This window comes from Penicillium oxalicum, chromosome I, assembly GCF_001723175.1.
Source record: "Penicillium oxalicum strain HP7-1 chromosome I, whole genome shotgun sequence".
Classification (NCBI taxonomy): domain Eukaryota; kingdom Fungi; phylum Ascomycota; class Eurotiomycetes; order Eurotiales; family Aspergillaceae; genus Penicillium; species Penicillium oxalicum.
In genome coordinates this window covers 3,986,844-4,014,817 of record NC_064650.1, presented here as the reverse complement: position 1 = coordinate 4,014,817, position 27,974 = coordinate 3,986,844, and the positions used below count along the sequence as shown (strand labels likewise).

Below are 27,974 nucleotides of genomic sequence, written 5' to 3'. Positions count from 1 at the left end.
TTCCAGCGTGTCTCTCGGTTTGATCTGTCTCTGCTTTTTTCATCTATGTCTTTCTCATCTTGTCGATTACGTCCGCGTCGTTTTCTTTTCCTCTTTCATCTTTTTCCCCCTCCCGTTTAGTTTTTTTTGTTTTGAGCTCATTGATACCAGGAAACGCAGGCAATGATGGCGTCAAGAAAAGAAAACAAGAGATATCCAAGGATTTCTGCGCGAGATAGAGCAGATTCCGTCGTTGTTGTTGTTTGTCTTCATGCTTTCGAGTCTCTCTTCGAGTCTCCGTTCTCGTTCTCCTTCTGTTCGGAAGATGAGAGCATCCCCCCTTTTTTTTGCGATCCTCCCCAAATCCTCTTACTCCTTTCTCGTTTTGTCATGATCTTTGGGTCCCGTTTCTCTCCTCGGTCGTCTTCCATATCGATTTTGTTGGTCTGCGCCGCCCACGAGAAGGCTTCTGGGGACACCCAGGTGACAGAGTTCTTTGCGAACCCGGCGTCAAGATGATGATACCCCTTCCCTCCGTCGACGCTGAGCCTCTGTGGTCCTCGTCGGAGTCTCTTGACCCGGTGTTCTTCTGTCTACAATCTGTGTCGGGTTTCTTGTTTCATCTTTAGTTTTTTTTGTCCTTTCTCTTTTGATATCCTTGTCAATCAGATCGACCTGGGAGACAACAACCGCATTCTTTTTCATCAAGAGGTTCCTTGACTTTGTAGTCTTGTAAAGTGCCCTCCCACTCTCGTGTTCTCCACGCTCTCCACTCTCTGTTTAGATGACTGTAAACATCCCCTCGTGACAAGCTCGAGAGACAAGAACATCTACACATTGTCAGCTCCTGCCACTTTTACAGTTGGAAACCAATGAGATCGGTGGCTCTCGGCTGACGTAGCCATGCGTGAGGGGGTCTGCAACTTGACCGCATCCCCGCTTCTCTCATTCCTCGTCATCCAAACTCGCGCGGGGTGGCAGCACTCGGGTGAAGCGAAGGTGAAACACTACGGTCCTATCATGACTCTGCCCAACCACCGAGCGGACTTGGATCTGCCCAAGTGAAACACCAATATGGCCACCTCGTACCCCCGGCCAGACTTTCAACGCAAGACCCTCAACTGGGTCTCTCTTGACGGAACATGGAGCTTTACCTTTGACGATGACAACATCGGCCTGGCCCTGAAATGGCACAGCCAGGGCATTCCTTGCAACACTGCAGACAAGCAGTGTAAGCGCGAAATCAACGTCCCCTATGCGTTTCAGACCCCGGCCTCAGGAATTGGGTTGCTGGAGGCGCATGAGCTCATGTGGTATGAGCGACGTCTCGACGATATTCGGACAGAGCGCGAAAAAGATCAAGGAAATCGGCTTCTCTTACGCTTTGGCGCAGTGGACTACGAGTGTTCTGTCTGGGTGAATGGCCATTTTATCGGGGAACACCGTGGTGGCCACGTCCCTTTTGACCTGGACGTGACGGATTCTTTCCGCGCAGACTCCAAGTCGGCCCGGCTGACTGTTCGAGTGAGAGATTCGCCGTATGATCTGGCTCAGCCTCGTGGGAAGCAATACTGGAAGCCGGTGTCGGAGAGTATCTTCTACACGCCGACGGGTGGCATCTGGCAATCCGTCTGGATTGAAAGCGTCCCCCCAATGCGATTGTGCTGTGGTAGCGGTGGAACCGTTCTACGCTCGGATGACATTGAGCATGGTCAGCTGCACGCGCGAATTGCCGTGACTGGCAGATCCCCTCAGACTCCTTGTTCCGTGCAGATTGAAGCCATCTTGAACGGAGTGACTGTCGGCACAAAGGAGGCTGAATTTCCTCGAGAAAGAGATTTGGTCGCTCTTGATCTGGACGTGAGAGTACCGGACGATTCCGAGCTCAAACAGACCATGCGATACAATGACGAGGAGGCCTGGCACAAAGGAGTAGCTCTTTGGGCTCCTGAGCACCCTGCGTTGTATGATATTGCAATGCGGCTCCACGATGGCTCTGGAAGTCTTGTGGATGAGGTTTATACCACGGTGGGCATGCGCAGCTTGTCGTGGCAATCGGGCGATGGCACGTTCCGATTAAACGGCAGGCCTCTCTTCCAGGCGTTGACTCTAGACCAGGGTTATTGGCCCGAGACAGGAATGACGCCACCGTCATCGGAGGCTCTCAGAGCAGACATCGAGATGGCAAAGAAACTTGGCTTCAACGGCTGCCGGAAGCACCAGAAAGTGGAAGATCCTCGATTTCTTTACTGGGCAGATCGACTCGGCTATCTGGTCTGGGGCGAGATGGCCAATGCCTACGAATTTGGAAGTGACTATACCGCACGCATGAATGCAGAATGGACTGAAGCCGTGAAAAGGGATATCAACCACCCTTGTGTGATTACGTGGACACCTAACAATGAGAGCTGGGCCTACACCTCGTTGAAGGACAATATCGAGCAGCGGAACCACATCCGCTCGCTTTATTACATGACCAAGTAAAAGTCACTCCACCCTTCCAGATGGCATCCAGATCGTCTTGCTGACCTCGGTCTCAACCTCCTCAGGACCCTCGACCCGAGCCGTCCCATCAATGACAACTGCGGCTGGGAACACGTACTCACCGATCTGACGACCTATCATGACTATGCGGACGCTCCAGAGCTAGCCCAGATGTGTTCTAAAATGGAAGGTGGGATTCTCGGTCCCAAGGCCGGGCGCGAAATGTTCGTCAGACCCATCTTCTCCGAATTTCCCGGCCACACACTTGTCGACGTTGGCGCCCAGCATCAAGCCGGGGCACCGGTTCTCTGTACGGAGTTTGGTGGTGTCAACATTGCACCCGCCAAGCACAGCGAGACCCGCGAGCGTGACTGGGGGTATACCACGGCCACCGACGTGGATGATTTCTTATGGCGCTTTGAGAATCTGGTCATGGCGGTTGTCAAGGGCGGGCATACCTGTGGTTTGGTCTACACGCAGTTGTAAGTTTCATTCTTTTCTCCGACGCCCGAGATGGAAAAGGGGAGAGGGTGGAGCGGAATCTTACCGATGGAAACGACTGACTAGATGACCGGCTCGCTAGATATGACATTGAGCAGGAAGTCAATGGTCTGCTCACCTATGATCGTCAAGCTAAAGTCCCGGTGGCCAGAGTCAAGGCCGTTCTGGATGCCGCTCAAGATCTCTACTACCGGCGTCAAGGGACTCAGACTCCGAGGCGTGTTGGAAAGATTTTGCATGCTCTTCATTTGCCTGGTCGGGCTTGATCGTCCTGTGGGGAGGTGACAATAGCCCGAGTTATGGATTCGAGAAGAGCAGAGCGACTAATGCAACGCAGCGTCTATTCAAAATTATTCAGCATGAAGAAAAACGGTCATGCATATCAATCCAAGTCAGCTTTCCACTAGATCCATATCTGACATTAGCCGAAGGCATCTCCGAGGCTCCACTTTTTAATTAACAAGACAGAAGACAGCGTGAGAGATTCCTCTGGCTGCAGGGTGAAACGACGCCATAGAAACGGTAAAAGTGTCCCTCACGGCACAATCCTTTGGCTCTGAAGAGCCAGAAAGGCGGCAGAAACCATTCTTCATTCATATCATCACCCTTAATCGACTCATAGTATACGAAGCCTTCCACTCAGTCGTCCGGTGCCGGGAGACTGAAAGAGAATCTTGTACTGTAGTTACTAACACTCCGCCGCAGACGGCAAGCAGTCCGGTTGTACCTTCTTCGTGCATATCGTGCACGATCTCGACCCCAAACTCTCCATTCGGTTCCGGTCATTATTGGCTCTCTATTGAACACACCCTCTCTTAATACTAAGTCCTCAAACTGTGTTCCAACGCCGTGTCTATCGCAACGGGCCCACCTGTGTCTGCATCAGACGTGGCTCGAGGGTGAGTCAAGACAGTCGGAATCTCTATGATGGATCGATTCTCAAAGTAATTCTTTCTGAAGAATTCTTAATCTTGCCTATCACGATACTTATCCATGACATCAGAGAATTCCAGCCTGAATAACCTCGAGTAGGTACGTACATTTGTCCAGATTCTGCATCATGCATCATGCATCAGCTGCAGCGGCTGCCTAAGTACACACTTCTGCAGGATGATGTTTCATGGCTAACTCGGCACCCTTCATGCTAGACTTGAGATGCATTGCGCTAAGTTCAAGTCGGCATAACTTCCTCCTCGATCATCTTCATATCCTGGTCGGTAATGCAGAAATCCCAAGCACAACTACAGCTCGTGAACCTCCGAGCCCTTGTTTCTCCAGTGATCAGCATGATCGGCAAGGGCGTCCCCCCGTCCCGCCTTTCCAAGAAGGGGCCCACCTTGCTGGGTGACATGAGGTTTCAAAGACTGCATTTCACCACGGATCGTCACACGAGTCAGAGCGCTTGACTCCTCGTGAAAAACATGGCGTGCATCCTTGGTGGGCGGTTACGTTTCCGTATGTATAGCATACTACTCTGAACCGCAGCATAGTAGGGATTGGTTTGTGTTTGTGTTTGCGAGAGACGGTGGAAAGGCCTCACACCTCTGTGAATCGTACCATCTGCAACCCTTTGATACTCGCGGGGTGAGGGTTTTGACGGTTGAGGGAACAAGTCACTAAGCACTTTTTTTCTTCTCAACCTCAAGTTCCCCCTCCCCACCTCCCATAAGGTGGAAAATTCGGCGGTGCGTCCCGTGGCGCACTCGAGATGCATCGGTGTAACGCATCACGAGGAGGGGGCAGATTGGTGGAGCTGCGCTCGCCTGCCTGTTGTCCCCATTTGAGAATCGGGCTCACTGGATCGTCAATGATCGAGACTGCGGAGACCATATGCCTGTGGAATGCAGATGGACGTTACATACAAGCCTCTGCCGTGATGCCGGCCCAGTTCTCATGCCTTTCGGACAGGTAGTCGAGCCACTCCAGAGCAGCCATGTGGGCAAGCACAGCGAGCATCCGCCTTGGCCACGGCCGGTTGATGCTTTAGCTTCTCTCCTGGTCGACTCGACCAGGCCCGTCTGTAAGAGTCACACAATCCTCGCTGTCTAATACGGGGCATAACGATTTATGCACTGGTCGCGTCATTTGTGTACACTTCTGTGCTGCAGCTCATCAAGAAGAAGCTCAGTATAAATCTCCGAGTCGCTCGGCTCGGCTGGACAGTGTTGATACGATTATTTCTTCTCAGGTCAACAGAGACAAAAGGTGTCATTTGTCATGGCGGTCAAAGAAATCTTGCAGGAGGTATTGCCATTGAACTTTGCTACCAACGTCCGCGTGGTGCTCGGTGCTGCCATCTCGACGGTAAGACGTTGTTCCTGGTCCCCTTTAACGTGTTTATCTCGGTCGAATGCTAATTGCATGCCAATCCTGCACATAGGTTCTCATCTACGGGGTCGTCAATGTCGTGTACAACCTCTTCTTTAGCCCTCTGGCAAAGTTCCCCGGACCAAAACTAGCCGCATGCAGCCACGTCCCCAACTTTTACTGGCTCATGACTGGCCAGCATCATTACAAGATGAAGGAGCTTCACGATGAATATGGAGACGTGGTGCGGGTGAGCCCGACCACGCTCGTGTATCGCAGCCCCCAGGCATGGAAGGACATTTACGGACACCGCAAGGCCGGCCAAGGATCGTTCCTGAAAGATCCCGGAACTTATATCTCCGGCCCAAGCGGTCCGAGTATTATCAACTCCAATGAAGCCGATCACTCGAGAGAGCGACGATTGCTCTCCCATGCCTTTTCCGAAAAGGCCCTCAGAGACCAGGAGGGCCTGGTCCAGTCCTACGTGAATTTGCTCGTGGAGCGATTGAAAGAGCAAATTGACAGTGCACCCCAATCGACAGTCGACCTCGTCTCCTGGTACAACTTCACCACGTTCGATATCATCGGTGATCTGGCCTTCGGAGAACCATTCTGGTGCCTACGCGACAGCCAGTACCACCCATGGGTGCAAATGGTCTTCATCAGTACCAAAACAAGTGTCTTCCTACGCCCGGGCAAGATATATCCCGTCCTGGCCCCATTCTTGAAGAAACTGGTCCCTGGAAAACTGGCAGAGATGCGCGCCAGTCACTTTTCCTTGAGTACTGAGAAGGTCCGCCGCAGACTACAAACTAAGACAGACCGGCCGGATTTCATGACCTATGTCCTTCGAGCGACCGATGAACGCGCCATGACCATCCGCGAGATGGAAAGCAATGCAGCACTTTTGATCTTGGCCGGTAGCGAAACCACGGCAACCCTTCTCTCCGGCTTCACCTACTATATGCTCGTCCATCCGGAAGTTCAGCGAAAGTTGCTCGAGGAGGTGCGAGGATCATTCAAGTCCTTCGACGCAATCACCTTCCAGGCCGTGGCTCAGCTCCCCTACCTGAATGCAGCTCTCGAGGAGACCCTGCGAATGTATCCTCCCGTTGCAGATATCATCCCCAGAGTGGTGCCCAAGGGAGGCGCCATGGTCGATGGTCAATTCATCCCCGAAGACACCGTCGTCACGGGTCAATTCTATTCATCCTTCCACGCCGAATCTCATTTCACCGAGCCTGACTCGTTCATCCCGGAGCGATGGTTGGAGCCTCGCGATCCACGGTTCGAAAACGACACTCGTGCCGTCTTTCATCCTTTCTCCCTTGGACCGCGTAATTGCTTGGGTAAAAAGTAGGTGCCCTCTTTTCTATGATGATGGACTTTTTGGTTTTTTTGGATTTCTTTTCTTCGTGATTTTTCTCTATATCGGGTACTAACTTGCTGCGCACTCTAGTCTCGCCTACGCTGAGATGCGACTGATCACAGCCAAAATGTTATGGAGCTTCGACATGACCTTGCAAGAGGGGGCCGGCAGCTGGCCAGTCCAAGAGACTTATAACCTCTGGGAGAAGAAACCGCTCATGGTGAAACTGGCGCGTGCGCAAAAGTCAACATGACCAATGGGACTTTGTGGGTTGCATGTGCATTGATCTTTAGCAGAAGAGGAGAATTGCAGGGAAATTGGACAAGTTGAATTATTAAAGACTAGACGATGGTAGTAAAGGACTCCTTCCTAAGCAAGACATTTAACTCGAGACAACCTCTTGCGAGCGCAGTCTTGACTTGTAGAAATGTACGCACGAGATGACAGTGAAAAAAAAGGAGTAAAAACATCAATTCCCCTGGAAATCGGACTCCAAAAGAAACGCCAAACGTGCCGAGATGTTTTTTCTTCTTGGACCATCGGAAGAGAACAAATAGAGAAATAACGGTACTCGCTGGGTGATGCATATTACAAGAATCCGCACAGATCACAAAAAGGAATGGAATGGGAAAAAAACAGGGGGAGAGAGGGGGAGGAGAAGAGCAAATTACATGTTGGCAAGCTCGTGGTCGATCTGACGATCCACAAAGGCTCGTTTCTCGCCAGAAAGAGAGGTCTGCAGACGCTGTTCAACAAGAACACGCACTAAATTTCACACTCGGTTAGTCGTCAATCCAAAGACCAAATGAGGATCACCGAAGATACGTACCTTGCTTCTTGGTAACGGTGTCGAGATCGACTTCAGACAGACAATGGCGGATCGCCTCGGTGATGGCAATCTCATCGGGTCCACTACCAGCACGGAAATCAAAGGCAGTGCTGGCCGGACGAGAAGGGAACTGGCTGAGTGGACTACGTGAGCGGGAGGCAGCGAGAAGATTCTCGCTACTCTGCATCAAGCCAAGGCTGTGTCGAGATGAAAGGGCGGGATTATCCTGATATGCGCTCAAGTTTCCAACAGACATATGGCGGGAGGCAGTTGCGGAATGACTGCTCGCTTGAGGATAGTCTGTCAAGCGTGACATGCTGGTCATCTGCGAATTGCGATTCCCGGCCACGTTTGCGCCTGCAAAAGGAGCTGGCGACTGAGGAGGCATGTATGGGCCCGCGTGGCGACCTTGGCCCGGGAAGCCGGTCAGAATAGTCGACGCAGGTTTTACCGATGAATATTGCGAATGCATGTCGTCCATCTCCATGGCTTGCTCATCCATATAACGGCCACTGTAGTAAGCCTTTTCCTGGTTCAGCCCGACCTCGCCACGACGGCCGGGGAGGTTGTTGGCCAATGCGTAGTCATCCCACCGCTGCAGAGGAATACTGCGAGGGTCAAAGCCTTCATCTTCCACCGCGATGACTCTCTTGTCACCTTGCTCACCGATAACCACACGGGTGTTACCCCAAGTGAAGTCATCTTGCCTCCAGAAAGAGTACAGAGGTAGAACAAAACTGTAGATTGGGAAGGCCACGAGGTAGATAAGCATCCATCCAATGTGCTGCCATTGACGTTTGACGATGAAGATGATCGCCTGAAGACCGTAAACACCCGCCAACATAACGATCGAGATGACGGGGAAAGGACCCGTGCCACTGGCGACTCGATAGACGAGATAACCCAAGTAAACACACGTCGCAGGAAGAATGATAGTTCCCAGCAGATCCACCAGCACGACAAATCGCATACTGAAACAGCAGAAGCCGCACAAATCTTTAAGAGCAGCCAACTCGACAAGATTGTGGATAGTGGAATTGATCCAACGACGACGCTGGGACATGAGGACGCTCCACGTTTCGGGAGCCGCTGTACTCGCAAATGCATCAGGAATGAACTTGTAGCGCATGGTTGGGAAATGTTTGGTCATCAGTGTTGTCAGGAAACGGTCCTCTCCGAGTGAGAGGAGATTCTTCTTGTGCAGCGTGTCAACATCGATATCGGCGTATTCTTCGATCAATTTATCGGCAATGATAAGAGGGCGACCCTTGTCAGCAGTTCGTAGGCGATACATGGAGAAACTAGATCACAAGTCAGCTCGGGTCACTGTGAGCACCGGAAGAGGAGACGCTTACCAGCCGGGAAGACAAGTCACGCTACCGAACAGCGATTCAAAAGCCTTAGCCAGATGATGGGAGATATAATACTCATAAACCTGGATCATTGTCCACCAACTGCGCTCTTCATTTTGAAGACTGGTCTCGCCACAAATGCCCGCAATCTTTGCGTCAGCCGCGCACGCAGCAACCAGGCGATTCAACGAGTCTTCCTTGACACTGGTATCGGCATCCACCATAAGACAGTATTCGTAGAGTTCAGGGTCCACGCCAATGATATTGTTAATCTGGTGGAATATTTCCAGCTCCATGGGCGACATCGGAGCGCGATGGTGGACACGGTTCAAGAATCGCATGAGAAGGACTTGGGAGTCTCGCTTGCCACGGTTGCCAGGTTTGGACTTGCGTTGCTCAGACTCCTTGCCAACCTTGACAACGACGATATACGGGACCACATTGCCCTCATACTCGTAGAGCCCAGAGTATACTTTCGCGTAATTCAGCTGCTCGCTCCCTTGACCAATTGAGAGGAATGGAAGTGCCGGAGGATCGATTTTTGGGTCCACTCCAAGAATATCTAGGACAATCTTGGGGGTTGGACGGTCGTTACCACCACCCACAATCATTCCATCACAGATGACAAAAATCAACTTTCGCTTATTATCATATTGAAGAGCCGTCAGGGAATCGAGACCTTGTCGTAAGGAGTCCTCGCCCTCTGTATACGCGGGCACCAAGCAAATGACGAATTTGTCTTGTGGTGCTGGTCGACGTTTGGAGCCCAACTGCAGCGCAGCCAAGAACTTGACAAGAATCACCGCACAGATGAGGATGGCGAAAGACAATAGGATCCAGTTGTTCACGGTACATTTGGGACTATCCCGGAAGTCAACCTTGCCCTTGTAAAAAACAAAGTCAAGGCATCTCTGTGCCTTGCGGAAATCTGCAGTGTCGAGCCATTTGTCTGTGACATCTTGACCCGGATAGTTCTTGAACAGGTCGGTCACAGCACTCGGCAAGAAGTCATAAGTGGCGAGCTTGTTCATTGTCTTGACAGTGTGAAAGTAATCTGTGAGGTCGTAGATCTTCTCATTGACGCTGACCCAATATCGAGCGTCCTCGTTGGCCTGTTTGTTCATGGTACCCTTGGTCCAGACCAACTCGCCCTTGTAATATTCGGCGATCTTTGGCAAAAACGTGTCACCATACCAGGAGATATCGGCAAGTTTGGAGGTTGGATCCGTGGCGACTCGTGGACCACAAGCATGGTTGGCGGTGGAATCCACAATCGCGTTGGAGTCGTTGTAGGTCAACTGAATATACTGGTTGTTGTTCTCAGCATTGACAAAGTTATTACAGTATTCAGTAAGCGGGGGTGGAAAGTAAGCATCGAGATTCAAGCCCGCGAATGGCTTCATGTTGCTGGTTGTGGTCTCGGTATTCGTGTCACTGTGTTGTATTTTCCAAAAATTGGAGATATCATAAACGCGGCCGTGAATGCTGACGAAGAAGTTGTTGTCTTGGGTATGGCTGCCGACCTCCTGGTCGTTCCAAACCTTGTTCTTGTTGGGACATAAGAGATCACCGAAAGCAATGATGTAGAAACAGACAATCGCGTTGAACAGCAAAATCATGGCGACGAGAACGACTTTCTCGCGCCACGCGAAACGCACGTCTGGACGTTTCATACGTCCGACGTATCGAAGAACGAAGGACGGGATCCAGAACGTGAGGGCCCAAACAAGTCCGGCCCAGACTCTGCGACCAACAGAGATGGTTTTCTTCTCAATATGCTTTGGGTCTCCGAATTCGGGGTCAAGATCACCAATATAGCGGCCATAATCATCATAATAGGCGATGTCGCCTTTGTTGTCATCACCTTTGTGACCAAGGCCATAGTCACCCCCACCCGTCTGTGTGATACCGGTAGGGGCAATTGACTTTGCCCCTGCCATGACACTGGGAGTGATAACACTTCCAGGATTGTGCATAATCATATCACCGCCAAGCAGCATCGCATTCTCGGGGGCCGGGTTGACGTCGGGGGTGTAGCCAGGCTCATACATGGCGGCCCCATATTCAAAGGGATTGGAAGTCATTGGGTCTGGCTTGAGATCGAGCATGGACTCTGCTTCCCACCATGCACCTTCCCTCACCCAAATTCGCTGTTGGCCGACAAAGGCATCGCCATTGCTCCAGCCTCTTTCGAGGATCCAACTTTCGACACCGTCCTGGCCTTCAGTGCACCCAAGGCGGGAGTAACGCGCCACGAATTCTTCCACATCAAAATCAGCGGTGAAATCGAGTTGTTTCAAACGCCGGTTCGCCCATTCAGGCAAGCGCCAGTCTCTCAGTTGACGTGAAACGGCGCCTGCAGACCAAGCAGTGGTATTGGATGTGAGTTGGTCAGGTAGGTCGTCTGTAGGGTGTATGGAGAGGTGATACCAGACACGACTGCTACCCAGTGTGGTGGCGAGATCAAAACGTCCCCTTTTGTTGAGAGACACGCCTTCGGTCTCGACGGGGAATAGCAGTTGGCGCAAGAATGAGTCGGTCTCGGCTTCTAATCCTACTTTCTCGAGGACACCTTGACGCACATCCATCTCACGCTCGCGATCACGGCCAGCAGCACCCGTCATTATGCCCAAGTCAGGCTCGACCTGGGCCACTGCGCTGTTCATCTCACTGATCACGGACTGGCCGACTGCTGGGAGAGCGATTCCATCCTCCTTCATTTCAGCGTTGAGACCGAGACTGTCGTCGAAAACACCTCGCATTGCAATGGCTTTACCCAGAGTTGGACGAGGAATATCGACAATCGTCAGGGCGACAGTATCTTCGTTGGAATGATGGGTAATGCCAGCACCCCCAGTACTGGAATCATTGTCTAGGGCATTCTGTATCTCGGATGCGATTGCTTCATTGGCCTTGCCGATGACCCAATCCACCAGCGCCTCGTAGACGCCAACAATCATAACCTCACGCTCGTCGGTAGAACATTTCTGCAAAAGGACCTCGGGATCCAGACCAAGAAGACCTCCGACATCCTCACATACCTCCTCCAACTCCTCTTGGTCAACCATAAGCCCAGCAGCGTTTCCAAGCTTGAGAAGGCCAGCAAGAACAGACATCAGCCCTCGCAAAGCTGCTCCCTTGATCCCAATTGCTTTCAAATTCGCACGCAAATCCTCAGCTGCCGCCGCATCATCGGCGGTGGGGAGGTATGAGGGAGGTTCATAGGTCCCCGATCGGTTAAGGATGGTATATTGAGACAAATCCTTAAGATCAAGGAACTCTCTTTCGGCCGGTGTAGACGCTGAGGTGAGGAGATAGTAAAAGACATCAAAAGCACGGTAGCCAGCCTCTGCAGGGATCTGAAGGAGACCCTTGCGCACATTGATGCCAGATGTGGAAAGGGCCAGCGATAGACCAACAACTGTGCCTTGCAGAGTCAGGGTGTAGGAGGCAGAGAAGGCCGAATAAAGAGAATAGGATGGATTGAATGCCGTCACTGCAGAGAGGAATGGACGTAGTGCTGCCAGAGATGCGAAGGCTATTTGGGGTGTGGAAACCGGCAGCGCAGTCATAAACGGCTCGAGAAGCGAGGGAGTCGACTGATGAAGGGAGCTATAATCATGTGAGCGATACTATACGAAGTCGTTCGATGCTCAGTATGTAACACAAACCCTAGAACGATGCAACCATCTTCGGCTCGCCTTCTGGCGTGCTCCCAGGCCCGCACGGCCAGATCGCGATCTATTGTAGCTGCGTTCCGGCCATCAGGTAGGGTGGTGGCAGCAGTGACCCAGGTGTTTACAACCAAGCTAGTACCGGAGTCTAACTGATAAGGCTGGCCAGCTGTGTAGAATGAGTGAAGGGCATTGAGTAATGTGGTGGTTGAGACTTGGGCGGGAAACTGGGACGCTGGACGAGGGCCTGCGAGCCCAGACTGGGTCGAGTAGACCGAGTAGCGATTCGACATGGCGAACCTGTCGAGACTGAGAATTCAACTGTGAAATTCAGTCTCTGGGCATGGGTGAAGATCACGATGGCATCAGTCTCCACGAGCCTGAAGCGGTTTCGGCCACGGGTGAAATCAGCGAGAGGAGAAACGTCCGCAGCCAGATGGAATGTCAACAAAGCGAGATCACCAGGTTGTTTGAAACGACAGTTTGGCGAGCGAGTGAAAGACAGGTCGCTCCCAAACGAATGGAGGGTCAACCTGAGCGAAGGGTTGCAGAAGGCTGCGCGAACGACAATGAGGTCGAGGTCGAAAGTCGTAGAATACCTTATAGCAAGCAGCACAAGGGAAAAATTGAGGGAGGTCTCAAGCAGAAGACAATGTGGCCGTGGGGACTGGGGAAGATCGGGCGGCGGAAGTCCATACCGTATAGTGTACATACAATACACCGCATGATGGTGCTTGTAATGAGCTGTACCAATATGGCTGTATCAGGGGTAGCTCTGTCTTTCTGTAATATACGTGTGGGAAGGCGGGAGAGAGTATTCGGTATAACTGGATCATTTGAAATCGGTCTCAAATCACTGTCTCATGCGTATTATGCAATCTCCAAGCCCGACTGGAGGCTCGCCTCTGAAGTCTGATCTACCCGACGAGCCTAGGTCCTTTGACAAGCTTTTTGATAGTTTAGAGAGACTGGGCATCGCAACAACTGCTGCTTGAAGTCTTGAGGCACCTGACAAAATGCTATAATAAGCTACATCGCGGCACCTATGTAGAGCTGGCGTGGGGCAAAATCTCAATCAACTCTGGTTGCTAAGTGACCACAACCTAATTCCTGCTATTAAAAAAAAGACTGGGACTTAGTTCATTGCGTTGCTATCTCTACAACAGAGTCAATTGGTCATCGAGTTGGTCTTACTAAACTAGCCTTTGATGTCCGTGGTAAAAGGAATAGTGATGAATTCTTCTCGACACCCTACTCCTACGTGAGTGGCAGAAATTATGTAGTAGCTTAGGGGATTCCGATTACTTCGGAAATATGAGTGCCGCCGGGGAAAACATATCAAGTGATACATAAATATGTACATAATCCTACTGTTGCGACTGGGCGGGCGCTGTAACTGTGTAGTATGCTACAGTATATTCTGGATCAGGATTGTTCTCGGCCTACTATTTCGTGAGAGACGCTGATTTTCCGATACTCAGCAGACTGGTCACCGGTCTCGTTCAAAAATAGCACATCACTTGACAGAGTTGAGCGCAATGCTACCTTCGCAGTACGTTGTTAAGATCAGCGCATCTCACATGATGTTTGCACCACCGTTGCAGTACGAACAACCTAGTCAGAAGAATCGGCACAGAAAATCCAGTGTTTTGGAAGAAGTAGTCCATAGCCACCACGTAAATTATGATTTGCATACACGAATTCGAGCGTGTCTGTTATATATATGTACTGTATGTTATAAGAAACAGTAGTTAAGAGCTGATACTGTAATATATACAAACTACGTAATGTGCTATATTTGGGTTGTCTCACCCGTATAGCGTCAGTATTGTATGTCCGGAGGATAATCAGCTTGTCATTCCGGAAAACAGGTTGCCACTACACGTGGTCATACAGGAGGAGTTTCCTGGAAATACAACATTTTTTATTTTGATTTGATCCATGGCAAAAGGTCTTGGGACAATTACCTGAAATCTTGAGCGATGGTAACAGCATCTACACATGTACTAGCACCGGTTCCTCGCAAGGTGATTAACAAGCGATCCCATGCCTCAAGAACTCCGGTCTTGTAGAAAAGGTACATACTACATTACAATGTACATACATGACACATGTGTGCAGCAGATGCGGTCGGAAGGACTTGACCTCCACACCCGTCAACCATCAAAATTTGAAACACAAAACGCACGGTATCACAATGCCTATTGGCGGACACCTGATGCCCGTAGTCTCAATAGTCGGACCATTCAGTCACGGTCGCGATGAGTCTCTCTCCTATCCTTCCATCCCTATGGAGTACAACGAGCATCTGATCCACCACACTAGTCAGATTGCCTTCAATCTGGTAAGGTTGAAATGGAATCCAGCACTTTTGTCTCATTCATTTAGGACATACGGAAGAATCATAAAATGCTTTACCTTGAGAGGAGAGGGGGGCTGGTTTTAGGGTTCCTGCGAGTTCATTTCAGAGCCTCCACTTCTATATTTCAGTGGCTACCATATTTTGTTGGTTTGCAGCAGATAGGTCGCAAAGAGTGCAAGGAGTAAAGCATAAATCTATATCTGATGGGTAGGTACATGCCTTGGGTCCAATCGATCATTTTCAGATGGGAAACGATATTCGCCACTTCAATCATTACATGAAACTGTATGCGTGGCTTGGGTAATATACAGTGCGTATATGTATATACACCCACGCACATGACAATGTACATATATTTCGATAACGCTGTAGATAGCCTCACGAGCTTGGAAAGATAAATTCAAGGTCAAAAGAGATCCTGTTCCATTGGCCTGCTCTGACCTATCTTTAGCTATGGGACGCAGCTGCGCTAACCTAAATTCCCATGGTACACACCTTTATCTGCTGCTGGAGCCCGGTCAAAGCTCCAAAGACCATCAAGTTTTTCGAATCACTGGGTCAAACCCAGGGGTCGAACTCGGATAGAAAAGAGGACCCTGACAAGGAGCAACCAGTAAAACCATGGCCACTCACTTTGTGGGGCCTCTGATTTTCAAAAAGCCTCCTCGTGAGACGATTCTGTGCCCTGGGCAGTCAATCCGAATAAAACCCACTGCGAGATATTGCTAACGGCCTCAAATAAAAACCAAGTCATCTATTCTCTACCACTCAGGATGTTAGGGCGCTGGAAGAGATCACAAGTCTCAACTCGGTTCATTGAGTGAAGAAAAGAAGAAGAACAAGACAGGCCTAGTGCAAGATCAGCAGCCCTTGAAGATTCTTACGTCTGATCTCTCGCGATCTGTTCTCCAGTCTCTGCTGGAATCCCCGGGAAGCGACCGACTCTTCCTATGAAAATTGAGTAAATAAATAAAAAGGGCAGAGAGTCTCCACCCGTGGAGCTGAAGCTCAATACACGTACTGTAGTATTTCAATCACAAAGCATACTGTAATTACATACCGTATTGCACAGTAAGCACATCATAAGTCCTGTATGAGTATTCTTTCACTGTACTTGTAGCGTTCGATACTCCGTGAATACCATCCTGAGTGCCGCTGTATGGTACATAATATACGGTACCACTTCCTCCGTGCGGTCCCAGACTCATTGCCTTTTTCTGCGATCTCCCATACGGTTGGCATTTTGTCTTCTTGGTTGACTCTCGCTTTGGTGTTGGTTTGATTGCTATCACTCGTTTCCTGTGCGTCAAATCTTCTGATCGCGTGAATAGCCAACTGCTGTTGTACGCTGCTTACCTGCCAAGCACTCTGATGCCTCTGCGGCTTTGCAATCACTAAGGGGGTCTCATTCTTGCAGGCATTCCTGACTTCACATTCGTTCCTACCTTAGCGGTGTCGAAACCTTGCCCACGACTTGCCGCTTCATCAGTTTGTCCTCATCGCTCGCTGCCCGAAGACCATTTCAGTCAAACTCTCTGCAGCTATTCTACTATCCTGTCGGCTTCACCGTGGAGAGGTGAAAAGCCTCCTCCATCATGGCGGGCAACAACACCGGGGCCTTACCGGCCCATGCCCAGTCGTCACTCCCCTCGCTCCCCGCACACCTTCAATCAGATACTCATCTAACAGCTCATCTGGCGAGCCGGTGAGTTTGCAACCGTCAAAGTCCACCTCAGCTACGAATATCGTGTACTAACGAATCCTCGATAGCTTTCATGTGGGATTGCCTACCGCCCGGCTGTCATCCCAAGCCTTGATCTCATTCAACACATATACCTCCGCGACCAAAGGGCCAGATGGCGAAAAGGACGGTAGTGCCGCTGGAGAGGCAGAGGATCTCGCTCGTCGGGCTTATACCCGACTGGGGGCTCGCGGAGAGAATCAAGCTGTGGTGTTTTTGTAAGTACCCAGTTCGTCAACGCCCCGGGGGCATGTGACAATCTAGCTAACACATTTGCTTTGACTGCAGGGGAGAAAGTGGTTCGGGTAAAACAACCATTCGCTCACATCTACTGTCCTCCTTCCTCTCCTATTCTTCGACTCCACTATCCTCGAAACTGTCCTACGCGGCCTTTGTCTTTGATACCTTGACCACCACCAAGTCCGTGACAACTCCAACCGCTTCCAAGGCTGGTCTTTTCCTGGAGCTACAGTACGATGGCTCATCCACGGTTAATCCAACTCTGATCGGTGGTAAGATCATTGATTACCGGCTGGAGCGAAGTCGAATCTCGTCTGTGCCCACCGGCGAGCGCAGTTTCCATGCGCTTTACTACCTGCTGGCTGGAACAAGTGCGGCTGAAAAGGCTCACTTGGGCTTCGAAAAATCGATCCACGCGACCAGTGTGGGTGGGAAACTCACTAGTGATTCCGGGCATAAGCGATGGCGTTATCTTGGTCATCCAACACAGTTGAAAGTTGGAGTCAACGATCACGAGGGCTTCCAGCATTTCAAGACTGCGTTGCGAAAGCTTGAGTTTTCGCGGAGTGAGATTGCTGAAATCTGTCAAATCTTGGCCAGCGTCCTTCACATTGGTCAACTAGAGTTCATTACGGGGCAGTCGACCTTGACCACTGCCGAGGAGAGTGGCGGGTACTCTCACGAAGGCGGGGAGATGGTCACCGTTGTCAAGAACAAAGATGCGCTGGGTAACGTCGCTGCGTTCCTCGGACTCAGTGTTGAAGCTCTAGAGTGTAGCTTGGGTTACAAAACAAAGACCATCCATCGGGAGCGTGTAACCGTCATGCTGGACCCCCAAGGAGCTCGAGAGAATGCGGACTCATTTGCGAAATCGATTTACTCCCTTCTTGTCACTTACGTGATTGAAAATGTGAATCAGAAGCTATGTGCTGCAGAGGACAGTGTATCCAACACGATTTCCATTGTCGATTTCCCTGGCTTTGCTCAAGCACCAGCTTCGGGGTCCACACTCGACCAGCTTCTCAGCAATGCAGCGACTGAGTCCCTCTACAACTATTGCCTACAATCATTCTTTGACAGCAAGGCTGATATCCTTGACCGGGAAGAAATTACGGTCGCGGCAACAAGCTACTTTGATAACACCGATACCGTTCGCGGCCTCTTGAAGAATGGCAATGGTCTTTTGAGTATTCTCGATGATCAAGCCCGGCGAGGCCGCAGCGACGCTCAATTCCTGGAGAGCGTTCGAAGGCGCTTCGAGAGCAAAAACCCAGCAATCTCGGTGGAAAGCAGTGACACCACTAGTACTGGATATCTGTCAAAGACCCGCACAGCGTTTACCGTGAAGCACTTCGCCGGGGAGGTGGACTATTCTGTCACGGGCCTCCTCGAAGAAAACGGAGAAGTCCTTTCAGGCGACCTCATGAATCTGATGAAGTCTACTCGCAGTGACTTTGTCCGCGAATTGTTCGGACAGGAAGCATTGCAGACTGTTTCTCATCCTCGTGAGAAGACCACAATCGTGCAAGCGCAGGTATCCTCGAAGCCTTTGCGAATGCCAAGCATGGCTCGCCGTAAGCACGATCAACAGGGTCGCCAGTTGTTCTCCGATCGTGCTGAAATTGAGGAAGCGGATGACCACGAAAGTCAGGCCACCAGTTCCAGACGGAGTGTTGCTGGTCGGAAGAGCGGTCTGCTGGCCGGTCAAGCACAGGGTGCTGCGGGCCAGTTCCTTTCTGGTCTCGAAATTATCAACAAAAGCTTGAGTGCTCCGAACCTCAACCCATACTTCGTGATTTGTCTCAAGCCAAACGATCGGCGCATTGCCAACCAGTTCGACAGCAAATGTGTGCGGATGCAGGTGCAAACCTTTGGTATCGCCGAGATCAGTTCACGGCTTAGAAACGCAGACTTCAGTGTCTTCTTGCCTTTTGCTGAATTCCTTGGTCTTGCCGATATCGGCAATGTGGTTGTTGGAAGCGACCGTGAAAAGGCCGAGGTCGTTTTGGATGAACGACGCTGGCCTAGCAATGAAGCTCGAGTGGGAAGTACTGGAGTATTCTTGAGTGAGCGTTGCTGGGCCGATCTAGCCAAAGTCGGTGAACGGGTGGTGCCGTCTTACGGCAAGATTGCCGGATCTGATGAAGGCGAGATTGGATTTCAGGCCGGCGGTGCAGACACCAAGGTTCGGCTTCTGAACCCCGCTGAGCAGTCTCCTGGGACGTACATCTACGGGGATGAGTCCAAAGGAGGTGGGTATTTTGGCAGCCGCGAGCTTGACGGCAAGTCTGACGCCGGTGCCTCAGCTTTTAATTCTGGCGACATGTTCCGCAACCTCGAGACACGGGAAGAAATGCTGCAGAAGGGGAATGAGAAGAACCTGGAGGAGGTCGACGATGTCCCTGTTTCTGGCTCACGAAAACGATGGATGTTCCTTGTCTACCTCTTGACATTCTACATTCCCGATTTCTTGATCAAATGGATAGGGCGCATGAAGCGCAAGGACATCCGCTTGGCTTGGCGAGAGAAGTTCGCAATCAACCTGATCATTTGGTTTGCTTGCGGTGTGGCAATCTTTATGATTGTCGCCTTTCCTGGGCTAGTTTGTCCGACCCAGCATGTTTACTCAAAAGGAGAACTGAGCAGTCACAATGGCCAAGACGGCAGCACCTCTTTCATTGCTATTCGTGGTGTGGTCTTCAATCTGGGAGATTTCATCCCCTATCATTATCCCGATATCGTGCCCCAAAAATCTCTCAAAAACTATGCTGGTCTCGATGCCACCAATCTATTCCCTGTTCAAGTTTCGGCTATGTGCCAGGGTGTGGACGGAAGCGTCGACGACAGTGTTCCTTTGGATTACCGGTCTAACATGAATAGCTCGAGTATGCTGGTTTCAAGCGCAGACTACGATGTGAACGCCAAATACCACGATTTCCGCTCCTGGACCGATCGAGACCAGCCGAGCTGGTTCTACGAGCAAATGGTCATGCTGCGCGCAAATTACAAAAAGGGATACGTGGGTTACACGGAAAAGTACATCAAGCAACTTGCGGAAGAAGAAAACAAGAATATCGTCAGCATTGACGGCAAGGTCTACGATATGACTTACTACATCGCTGGGCCTCGAGTCCCTCGGTTTCCCAAAGGCGTAACTCCAAAGACGAACGTGAAAACAGATTACATGAGCCCGCTTCTTGTCAGTCTGTTTCAGCAGAAAGCCGGTACCGATGTGACCAAGTACTGGGACAATCTTCAGATTGATCCCACGACGCGTTCGCGGATGCAGCTGTGTCTTGACAATCTTTTCTTCATTGGCCATGTGGATACCCGTAATTCGGCTCGGTGTCAATTCGCTCGGTACTTCATCCTGGCAATCTCGATCCTGATCTGTCTCATCATTGTCTTCAAGTTCTTCGCAGCCCTGCAATTTGGGAAGAAGAACCTGCCCGAAAATCTTGACAAATTCATCATCTGCCAAGTGCCGGCCTACACGGAAGACGAAGATTCTCTGCGCCGTGCAATCGATTCCATGGCTCGCATGCAGTATGACGATAAGCGGAAGCTACTCCTAGTTATTTGTGATGGTATGATTATCGGTCAGGGCAACGACCGGCCTACCCCACGCATTGTTCTGGACATTCTGGGTGTTCCTGAATCTGTTGATCCTGAGCCTTTAAGCTTTGAGAGTTTGGGCGAGGGAATGAAGCAGCATAATATGGCCAAGATTTATTCGGGTCTGTATGAAGTTCAGGGCCACATTGTGCCTTACCTGGTCGTCGTCAAGGTTGGCAAGCCTTCTGAAGTCTCCCGCCCTGGTAACCGTGGTAAGCGTGACTCGCAGATGGTTCTCATGCGCTTCCTGAACCGTGTCCACTATAATCTCCCGATGAGTCCCATGGAGCTTGAGATGCACCATCAGATTCGAAACATCATTGGAGTCAACCCGACATTCTACGAGTACATTCTGCAGGTCGATGCCGATACAGTTGTTGCCCAAGACTCTGCTACACGCTTTGTCTCCGCCTTCCTGTCTGATGTGCGTCTCATTGCCGCTTGTGGTGAGACGTCTCTGTCCAACGCCAAGACTTCCATTATCACGATGATTCAAGTGTACGAGTACTACATCTCGCACAACTTGACCAAAGCTTTCGAGAGTCTTTTCGGTTCGGTCACTTGCTTGCCAGGATGCTTCAGTATGTACCGTGTTCGCTCGGCGGAAAGCGGCAAACCCCTCTTCGTGAGCAAGGAGGTTGTCGATAGTTACTCTGAAATTCGCGTCGACACCTTGCATATGAAGAACCTGCTCCACCTGGGTGAAGACCGTTACTTGACCACTTTACTACTCAAGCATCATCCCAAATTCAAAACCAAGTACATCTTCCGCTGCCATGCCTGGACTGTTGCCCCGGAGAGCTTCGCCGTTTTCTTGTCTCAACGTCGTCGCTGGATCAACTCAACCGTGCACAACTTGATCGAGCTTATTCCCCTGCAACAGCTCTGTGGCTTCTGCTGTTTCAGCATGCGCTTCGTCGTCTTTGTTGATCTCCTCAGTACCATCATCCAGCCTGTCACGGTAGCCTACATTATCTACCTCATTGTGTGGCTCGTGCGCGACTCGTCCGTGATTCCATGGATTGCGTTTGTCTTGCTTGGTGTCATTTACGGTTTGCAAGCATTTATCTTCATTGTCCGCCGCAAATGGGAGATGATTGGCTGGATGATCATTTACATTTTCGCCCTTCCCATCTTCAGTCTTGCCCTGCCGCTCTACTCGTTCTGGCACATGGACGACTTCACCTGGGGAAATACCCGCATTATTACCGGAGAAAAGGGCCGGAAGGTGGTCATTTCCGATGAGGGTAAATTCGATCCGGCATCGATTCCGAAGAAGCGTTGGGAAGAGTACCAGATGGAGCTTTGGGAGGCGCAGGAGGGACAAACTTCGCGCGACGATCGCTCTGAGATGTCTGGCTACTCCTATGGCACCCGTGCGCACCCGTTCGCCCAGTCTGAGTATGGCTATGCGGGTTCTCGTCCGGTCTCCCAGCTGGATCTGCCGCTGCTTGCCTCCGGATCCCGCATGTCGTTGGCGCCTTCTGAGATGATGAGTCACCACATGGATACCGACATGAGCACAGAGGATCTGAGCCACCTGCCCAGTGATGATGCCATCCTCGCTGAGATCCGAGAGATTTTGCGCACAGCTGACCTGATGACTGTCACGAAGAAGAGTATCAAGCAGGAGCTTGAGCGCCGCTTCGGCGTCCCTCTCGACATGAAGAGGCCGTATATTAATTCAGGTACGTTCCGTCTTCTCATTTGACGGCTAAGGAGACGGTGATTTGTGGATTGCCATTTACTGACCTGTCTATCTATCTCTAGCAACCGAGGCCGTCCTCTCTGGTCTTCTCTGATTCCATTCCCATTCCATTACGATCGTGTTGTTCTTCGCTTGGTTTTGACCGGAGCCCATGGACGTCCTTTGTGACAGATCGTGGGAAACGTCCGGGTCTCCAAAATTATGTCTTATTATTAATCCTCCGTGTCCTTTTTTTGGGGGATGGCATGCACGCCATCGTCCGTTCTGCGCGCTTCTCTCGGTTGTCTTCTCCTCAGCGATCCCTGTGCATAAACGAGAGTCTTATCTTGCCTGAATTTTCCCCTCCCATTTTTGGCTTCAGCGATTTGATTTTGTTTCTTGTTCTCCTGTGTGGGTCTCATGGTATATTTCTTCCTTTGAAAATCTCTCCTAGGTCTCAAGCTTTATACATGTGCATCTGTTCTGGGTCTTGTCCCTCCATCAACTTGCAATTACACCATGCCTGATCCGGGTTGTCTGTATTGACGCTGTCAATTCATATCTGCTCATGCGGATCGATCCATTCAGACCGCGGTCCCGCATCATCTCGAGTCTCTTGACGCACAGGCTGACAGACCGGCCTTTGACTGAGCATCGAGCCGTGTCCGCCAAGTGTCTCCTTCATTGAGTGTTCCGCGGACCATCCCATGGGAGATTTGTAGAATTCAATCGTTCCACAGTGCAGCAGTGCCACCCATGCGCTTGGCAGCTAGGACAGATCCCAGTCCCTTCCAAGACCAGTAGTCTTACTTGGCCCATCAATCTACATTTCCAAGACGACTAGTCGTATGCATTACATTGCTGGTGGAAAAAAAAACAGTGAGAATCTAGTAGCACAATCAAGGAAAGCTCAAGCTCACCGCGTCCACCGAGAGCAACCTTGTTCCTACTTGAAAATGATCTTCAGGTGCTCAAGTCGCCGTACTTGTCCGACAGCTACCCCTCAATCAGGTCTCTCCGTAGAAGTACTACTCACAGAGTATTTCTGCAGTCCTCCGCCAGTCGACCCAACGTAAACCCCTCAGTCTGCGACTTTAGAAAAAAAAATTCACGTTTTATTCCCCGATTCACTCCTCTCTCTCTCTCTCTCTCTCTCTCTCCTCGTTCTCGTCACGTCTTTCTTCCATCTTCTGGGTGACTATCAACCCACCTCAATCACTGGGATTTCATTACGACACGGTTGAACACCCTAGGTAGCCAGACTAGAGAATCAAGACCTCCCTCTCCACATCCCATCAGATCAACTACGATCCACGACTGAACTGGATCCACTCAATATCTCCAATCTCAGATTGCGACTCTCCTCCTCCCCGAGAGTCCCATCCATACTCGGTGAACCAACCTCCACTGGAACTCCCAGTATCACCCTAAACATGGAAAACGACACCATCATGTCCGACCACCCGTCCCCGGGCATTCAGCCCCTAGACGCACCACCAGAAGACCATCAGAAGCAAGAAGCCCTCGCTGCATTCACCGCAACCCTGCGCTCCGTAGGCACCAACCTCGAGGCGCCGCTGCGCGACCGCGCCGCCACCATCGCCGCCAACGAAACGGCGTTACAGCGCCAGGAAGCCGAGCTGGCGGCGCACACGGCGCACCTGGCCCGACAGAATGCGCAGTGGACGGGGTGGGCCGAGGAGACGCGGGAGGGGCTGAAGGAGATTGGGGATGTGCAGAATTGGGCTGAGATGATTGAGCGGGATTTGTTGATCTTGGAGGATATGATGGGGCAAGTGGAGATGGGGGCGGAGGACGAGGGAGGAGAAGAAGAAGAAGAAAGGGAAGGGGGAGAGTCAAGATCAAGAGCAAGCGCAGCAGAGGGGATTGGGAGGGATCCTGATGATTCGGAAGATGATGATCGAATGGCTGTGGATGATCTTCTCGGAGCGAGAGGAGCGGGAGATGAAGATGGAGCCGTGCAGAATGGAAATGGACTGTGGCAAGGGAAAGGAAAGGAAGTGGATAGTAAGAAGTCGTCGAGAAATTGGTTACGATGGTGGTAAAATAAGAGCAGGAAAGAAAGAAAAATAAATGTGAATCCGTCGAGGGAATGGATAGGTGTGCAGGTTACGGGGCATAGGTCAGGGCATGGGGCAGATCGTCTTTGTTTTTTTGTCTTTCAATTCAAATCTATCTGTATCTGTTCTCGTGTGGATGACCTTTTGTAGATCGGTGCAGGTCGAATGGGTATCTTTTTTTTTTCAACGGTGATATCGTCCGTGGGTCGAGCGACATATATAGTAGACGTAGATTTCTCATAGTCACATGGGCAGTTCTTCTCCTTCCACCTCTTCATCGTCTTCTCTCTGTGCATCCTCTACGTATTTCCTCCAAATGTCCAGTCCCCGTGCGCCATCCTCTTCTGCTGTCTCAGTGTCCCCTCGAGGATCTTGATACTCGTCAAATGCCTCCCAGGACCCCAGACTCATCAAGTGCCGCATCGTCGGCCGTCCATGGGGGCAGTTCCAAGGCTTGTCGATTGTGCCCATATTCCGCACCACTCGTTGCATCTGTCGGGTCGTCAAGGTTTTCCCAATCATGATGCTGGATCGGCAGGCCCGCATCGCAAACATTTTGCGGACTTTACTAGGTCGCGGCACCGACACACCGTTGGTCGCCGGCCACTCGGACAGAAGCACAATCAACTCTTCCAGATCACGCGACCCAAAGACGACTTCCTTGCTGAGCGGAAGCGAAACCAGCTGGCATCGTCGACCGATAGGCTCATCGCCGCTCTCGTCCACATGCACGACGAATCCATTCTTCTCGAGAGCCGACCGGTTCTCGAGCACAATCTCCTCTTCCACCGCCGTGAGATCCAGGCGTTGCGGTCGGACTAGACGCTGGTTCTGCACCACCGTCTCGGCTTGGAGACGTTCAAAATTGAACTTCTCGTCCGACGCATGTTGATCGATGATGAAAAGCTCGTCCTGGTCGGCTCCCGGCCGCACGGCGATGACGAATCCCAGATTGAATTGGCCAACAATACGCATTTGCGCAAAGTCGGTCTTACTGACCGTAAGAGACAGGCGGTCCTCGGCAGTCTGACCATCGGCCCCATCCGTCTCTGATCGCTGGGAAGAGGAGACCTCGTGTGTCTTCGGAATTTGTCGCAGCTGTTCGAGTTGCGTGCGTAGCTGTGAGGCCGAGGTCTCCATGGTGGTGATGAGTGAAACAGTGGCATCTCGATGGGAAGCCCCCTTGTTCAGCTTGTTTGCACGGCTGGTGGTGTGAGTGGACGACAAGACGGCTTTTTCTTCGGCTTGGTGGATCAGACGTTGAACGACAGCGTCTTCTTGAGCCTTTTTGGCAGCTTCGTCAAGAGAAGCGTCGTCTTCCATGATTGTTCCCGGCTCTGGACCTGACTGCCGGTCGTTCTCTATATCCTGGCCATTCGTTCGAGGTGGCTTACTAGGCTCATGTGCCTCGTTGTCAATGCCGGATGAATGAACCTCTCCATCGGTCTGGCCTCGTCGAATCTCTGGACTTGTGCCCGCAGGCTCGTCATGCCTGCTTTCTCTTGACTCGTCAAAAATATTCACCTCCTCCTCCTCCACCTCCTCCTCCTCCTCCTCCTCCTCTCCTCCTCCCTCCTCTTCTTCTTCTCCTTCTCCTTCTTCTTCTTCCTCGTCATCGTCATCTCCATCTGTCGCATCAAAGTGAGAACCGGGCGCTGCAAAGGCTTTCAATTGATCACCAAAAATCCCAGGCCGTGACGGCGTATGAATCCTACGCTTGCGCTTGGCTGGGCCATTAGACGAATATCCAGTATCAGAAAGCCGCTTCCGGGGCCGACCACTCCCAATGACAGAGGTCACCGTGTGCCCCGCAATGGTGATGGTGGCCATTTCACGGGGTTGCCGACAGGGTCGCATGCGATCGAATGCATTCTGTACCACATTTGGCAGATCATCAGCCGCATCGGGGGCCTGGGATGACGCGGAGAGTGGTCCACAAGGCGGAGATGAAGGGCGGCGGCTTGCCGCTTCATGGTCTTCATCCGAAGCCTTCTCAGGTGGCTTTTCGAACTCATTGTCACTTGCGTGCTCAGATCCTGTGGAGCTGAAACGTCCAATCGCGGAAGGTCGTAATGGAGTTTGCTGCGTTGATCGAGTAGATCTGATCGGAGTGGACAGGGGCTCCCCTTCACCGGGCTCGCTCTGTGTGCTGGCAAATCTCTTGAGACTGCTTGAGATGGTGCCTGGTATTTCTTCGGTGCTCTTTTCCAAATCATCCGAGCTTCGGTTCTTGACTGGGGTCTGGGTCCTGTCAAGGGTTCCTTGAGCGACTTCACGAGCAGTGACAAACCCTGGTAGTGACCCTAAGCTTTGCTGCCGCGGTATCGTCTTCCCGGTCTTGGGGCCCGACAGCTGCGACTGCGGTACCGTCTGGTCGGCTGCTTCAAACAGTTGCAGTAAAGAAGCCTTGAGGGAGTCGATCAAAGCCCCCGCGTCATGAAGGAGAATAGTCCGCTTATCCGGCGACACGTTCACATCGTAGGCATTGGTATCCATTTGAAAATCAGCGAAGATGAAAGGCGACTGCGACACATTGAAGGATTTATACACCTCGTTGAACGCTTTCGCAATTTGCGGGAGTCCACAAGGTCGCGAGTTCACAAAAAACATCTGCCGGTCCGGTGTCTGGCGTCCTTCTCCAAAGACCGGTCGGGAGATATGGCCTTTGATGACTAGCTGGTGAGATTGCCCTCCCCCGCCGAGATGTTTCATGGGACCGGAGGGTTCATATTCGAGATTGAGCTCGAGCGGAATCAACGCCGACAGCGTCTTGGCGCCGTACACGTTGGCAATGTTGTCTTTGGTCGTGCGATTTCCATTCGTCGAGAACACAATCACGTTTTTCGTCTTGCCCACGGTATTCCTGACACTGAATTTGACGCCAACACTGATACATGCATAAGCGTGGAGCAGATTCAGCACTTTGCCATATTCTCGCTTGATATTCTTCTCCAGCTCTCGTCGTCGCACGGGGAGTCGCTTGAAGATGCCCTCCACGGAGGCTGTCGTACCCTTTTGTCCGGCTACAATCTGAGTCTTGCGCAACTTGCCAGAGATCTCAAAGTCCAACCGGTTGGCACGAGGCACTTGATCCGCGCGAGCGGTAGTGATGTGGAAGTCCGCAAGAGCACATAGCGAGGATAGAGCTTCGCCGCGAAAGCCAAAAGTGTGGAGGCTGGAGAGGTCTTCGTAGGAGGAGAGTTTGGAGGTGTAGTGTTTCAGGGCTGGAGAAAATTATCGGATCGGGTGGTCAGCATGCGAGTCATTGTACATGACAAGTGCGAGGTTGTTCATCTGTGCCTCTAGGAAATACTCACCGACGTTCTCGTAGTTGTCGGGCGAGATGCCACTTCCATTGTCCTGCACCTCAATCAGGTCCAGCCCATTATTTTTGAATCGGACCTCTAAATATATATCTTCAGTGCCCCGTTTTCATGCGAGATTCTCTACAGCAAGCAGGCCTGGAGCACTGCCGCAGACATGCTTACCTATCGTCGTTGCGCCGGCGTCCAGGCTGTTTTCAACCAATTCTTTGGCAACGGAGCACAAGTCTACAATGACCTGCCCAGACTGGATTTGATGCACCTGATATTTCCGTTAGCTCAGGTCTACTGCAGCACACACAAGATGATCACCACCTACCGAACGAGCCTCGATCGCCTTGATCGTTGCCATGCTCTCGGAGTTTGGAGAGACTGGGTCGCGTCGCACTTTACGCGTGAGGGGAATCTGCCGAGCTTGGACCGAACCGTT

At 51.4% G+C, this 27,974-nt stretch overlaps 7 protein-coding genes across 7 annotated transcripts; 5 read left to right on the top strand and 2 right to left on the bottom strand.

Annotated features, from left to right (window-relative positions):
• Positions 1 to 162: 162 nt before the first annotated feature.
• Positions 163 to 498, top strand: POX_a01310 (uncharacterized protein; the record flags this gene model as incomplete). The annotated part of the gene is made up of 1 exon (XM_050110238.1): positions 163 to 498. The coding sequence occupies one exon, from the start codon at positions 163 to 165 to the stop codon at positions 496 to 498; it is 336 nt and encodes a 111-aa protein (XP_049974006.1).
• A 555-nt stretch (positions 499 to 1,053) lies between these two features.
• POX_a01309 (uncharacterized protein) lies at positions 1,054 to 3,230 on the top strand (the record flags this gene model as incomplete). Its single annotated transcript, XM_050110237.1, has 3 exons — positions 1,054 to 2,459; positions 2,529 to 2,945; positions 3,047 to 3,230. 3 exons carry the CDS (start codon positions 1,054 to 1,056, stop codon positions 3,228 to 3,230), a joined length of 2,007 nt encoding a protein of 668 aa, XP_049974005.1.
• A 1,951-nt stretch (positions 3,231 to 5,181) lies between these two features.
• On the top strand, positions 5,182 to 6,893 carry POX_a01308 (Cytochrome monooxygenase lcsI; the record flags this gene model as incomplete). The annotated part of the gene is made up of 3 exons (XM_050110236.1): positions 5,182 to 5,268; positions 5,345 to 6,627; positions 6,731 to 6,893. The coding sequence occupies 3 exons, from the start codon at positions 5,182 to 5,184 to the stop codon at positions 6,891 to 6,893; spliced, it is 1,533 nt and encodes a 510-aa protein (XP_049974004.1).
• Positions 6,894 to 7,307: 414 nt separating this feature from the next.
• Positions 7,308 to 12,788, bottom strand: POX_a01307 (Chitin synthase 6; the record flags this gene model as incomplete). The annotated part of the gene is made up of 4 exons (XM_050110235.1): positions 7,308 to 7,405; positions 7,470 to 8,770; positions 8,825 to 12,433; positions 12,493 to 12,788. The coding sequence occupies 4 exons, from the start codon at positions 12,786 to 12,788 to the stop codon at positions 7,308 to 7,310; spliced, it is 5,304 nt and encodes a 1,767-aa protein (XP_049974003.1).
• A 3,664-nt stretch (positions 12,789 to 16,452) lies between these two features.
• On the top strand, positions 16,453 to 22,255 carry POX_a01306 (Chitin synthase 8; the record flags this gene model as incomplete). The annotated part of the gene is made up of 4 exons (XM_050110234.1): positions 16,453 to 16,562; positions 16,628 to 16,816; positions 16,887 to 22,141; positions 22,224 to 22,255. 4 exons carry the CDS (start codon positions 16,453 to 16,455, stop codon positions 22,253 to 22,255), a joined length of 5,586 nt encoding a protein of 1,861 aa, XP_049974002.1.
• A 1,318-nt stretch (positions 22,256 to 23,573) lies between these two features.
• POX_a01305 (uncharacterized protein) lies at positions 23,574 to 24,206 on the top strand (the record flags this gene model as incomplete). Its single annotated transcript, XM_050110233.1, has 1 exon — positions 23,574 to 24,206. One exon carries the CDS (start codon positions 23,574 to 23,576, stop codon positions 24,204 to 24,206), a length of 633 nt encoding a protein of 210 aa, XP_049974001.1.
• A 258-nt stretch (positions 24,207 to 24,464) lies between these two features.
• Positions 24,465 to 27,896, bottom strand: POX_a01304 (uncharacterized protein; the record flags this gene model as incomplete). Its single annotated transcript, XM_050110232.1, has 4 exons — positions 24,465 to 27,445; positions 27,539 to 27,625; positions 27,710 to 27,806; positions 27,864 to 27,896. 4 exons carry the CDS (start codon positions 27,894 to 27,896, stop codon positions 24,465 to 24,467), a joined length of 3,198 nt encoding a protein of 1,065 aa, XP_049974000.1.
• Between the last annotated feature and the right edge of the window lie 78 nt (positions 27,897 to 27,974).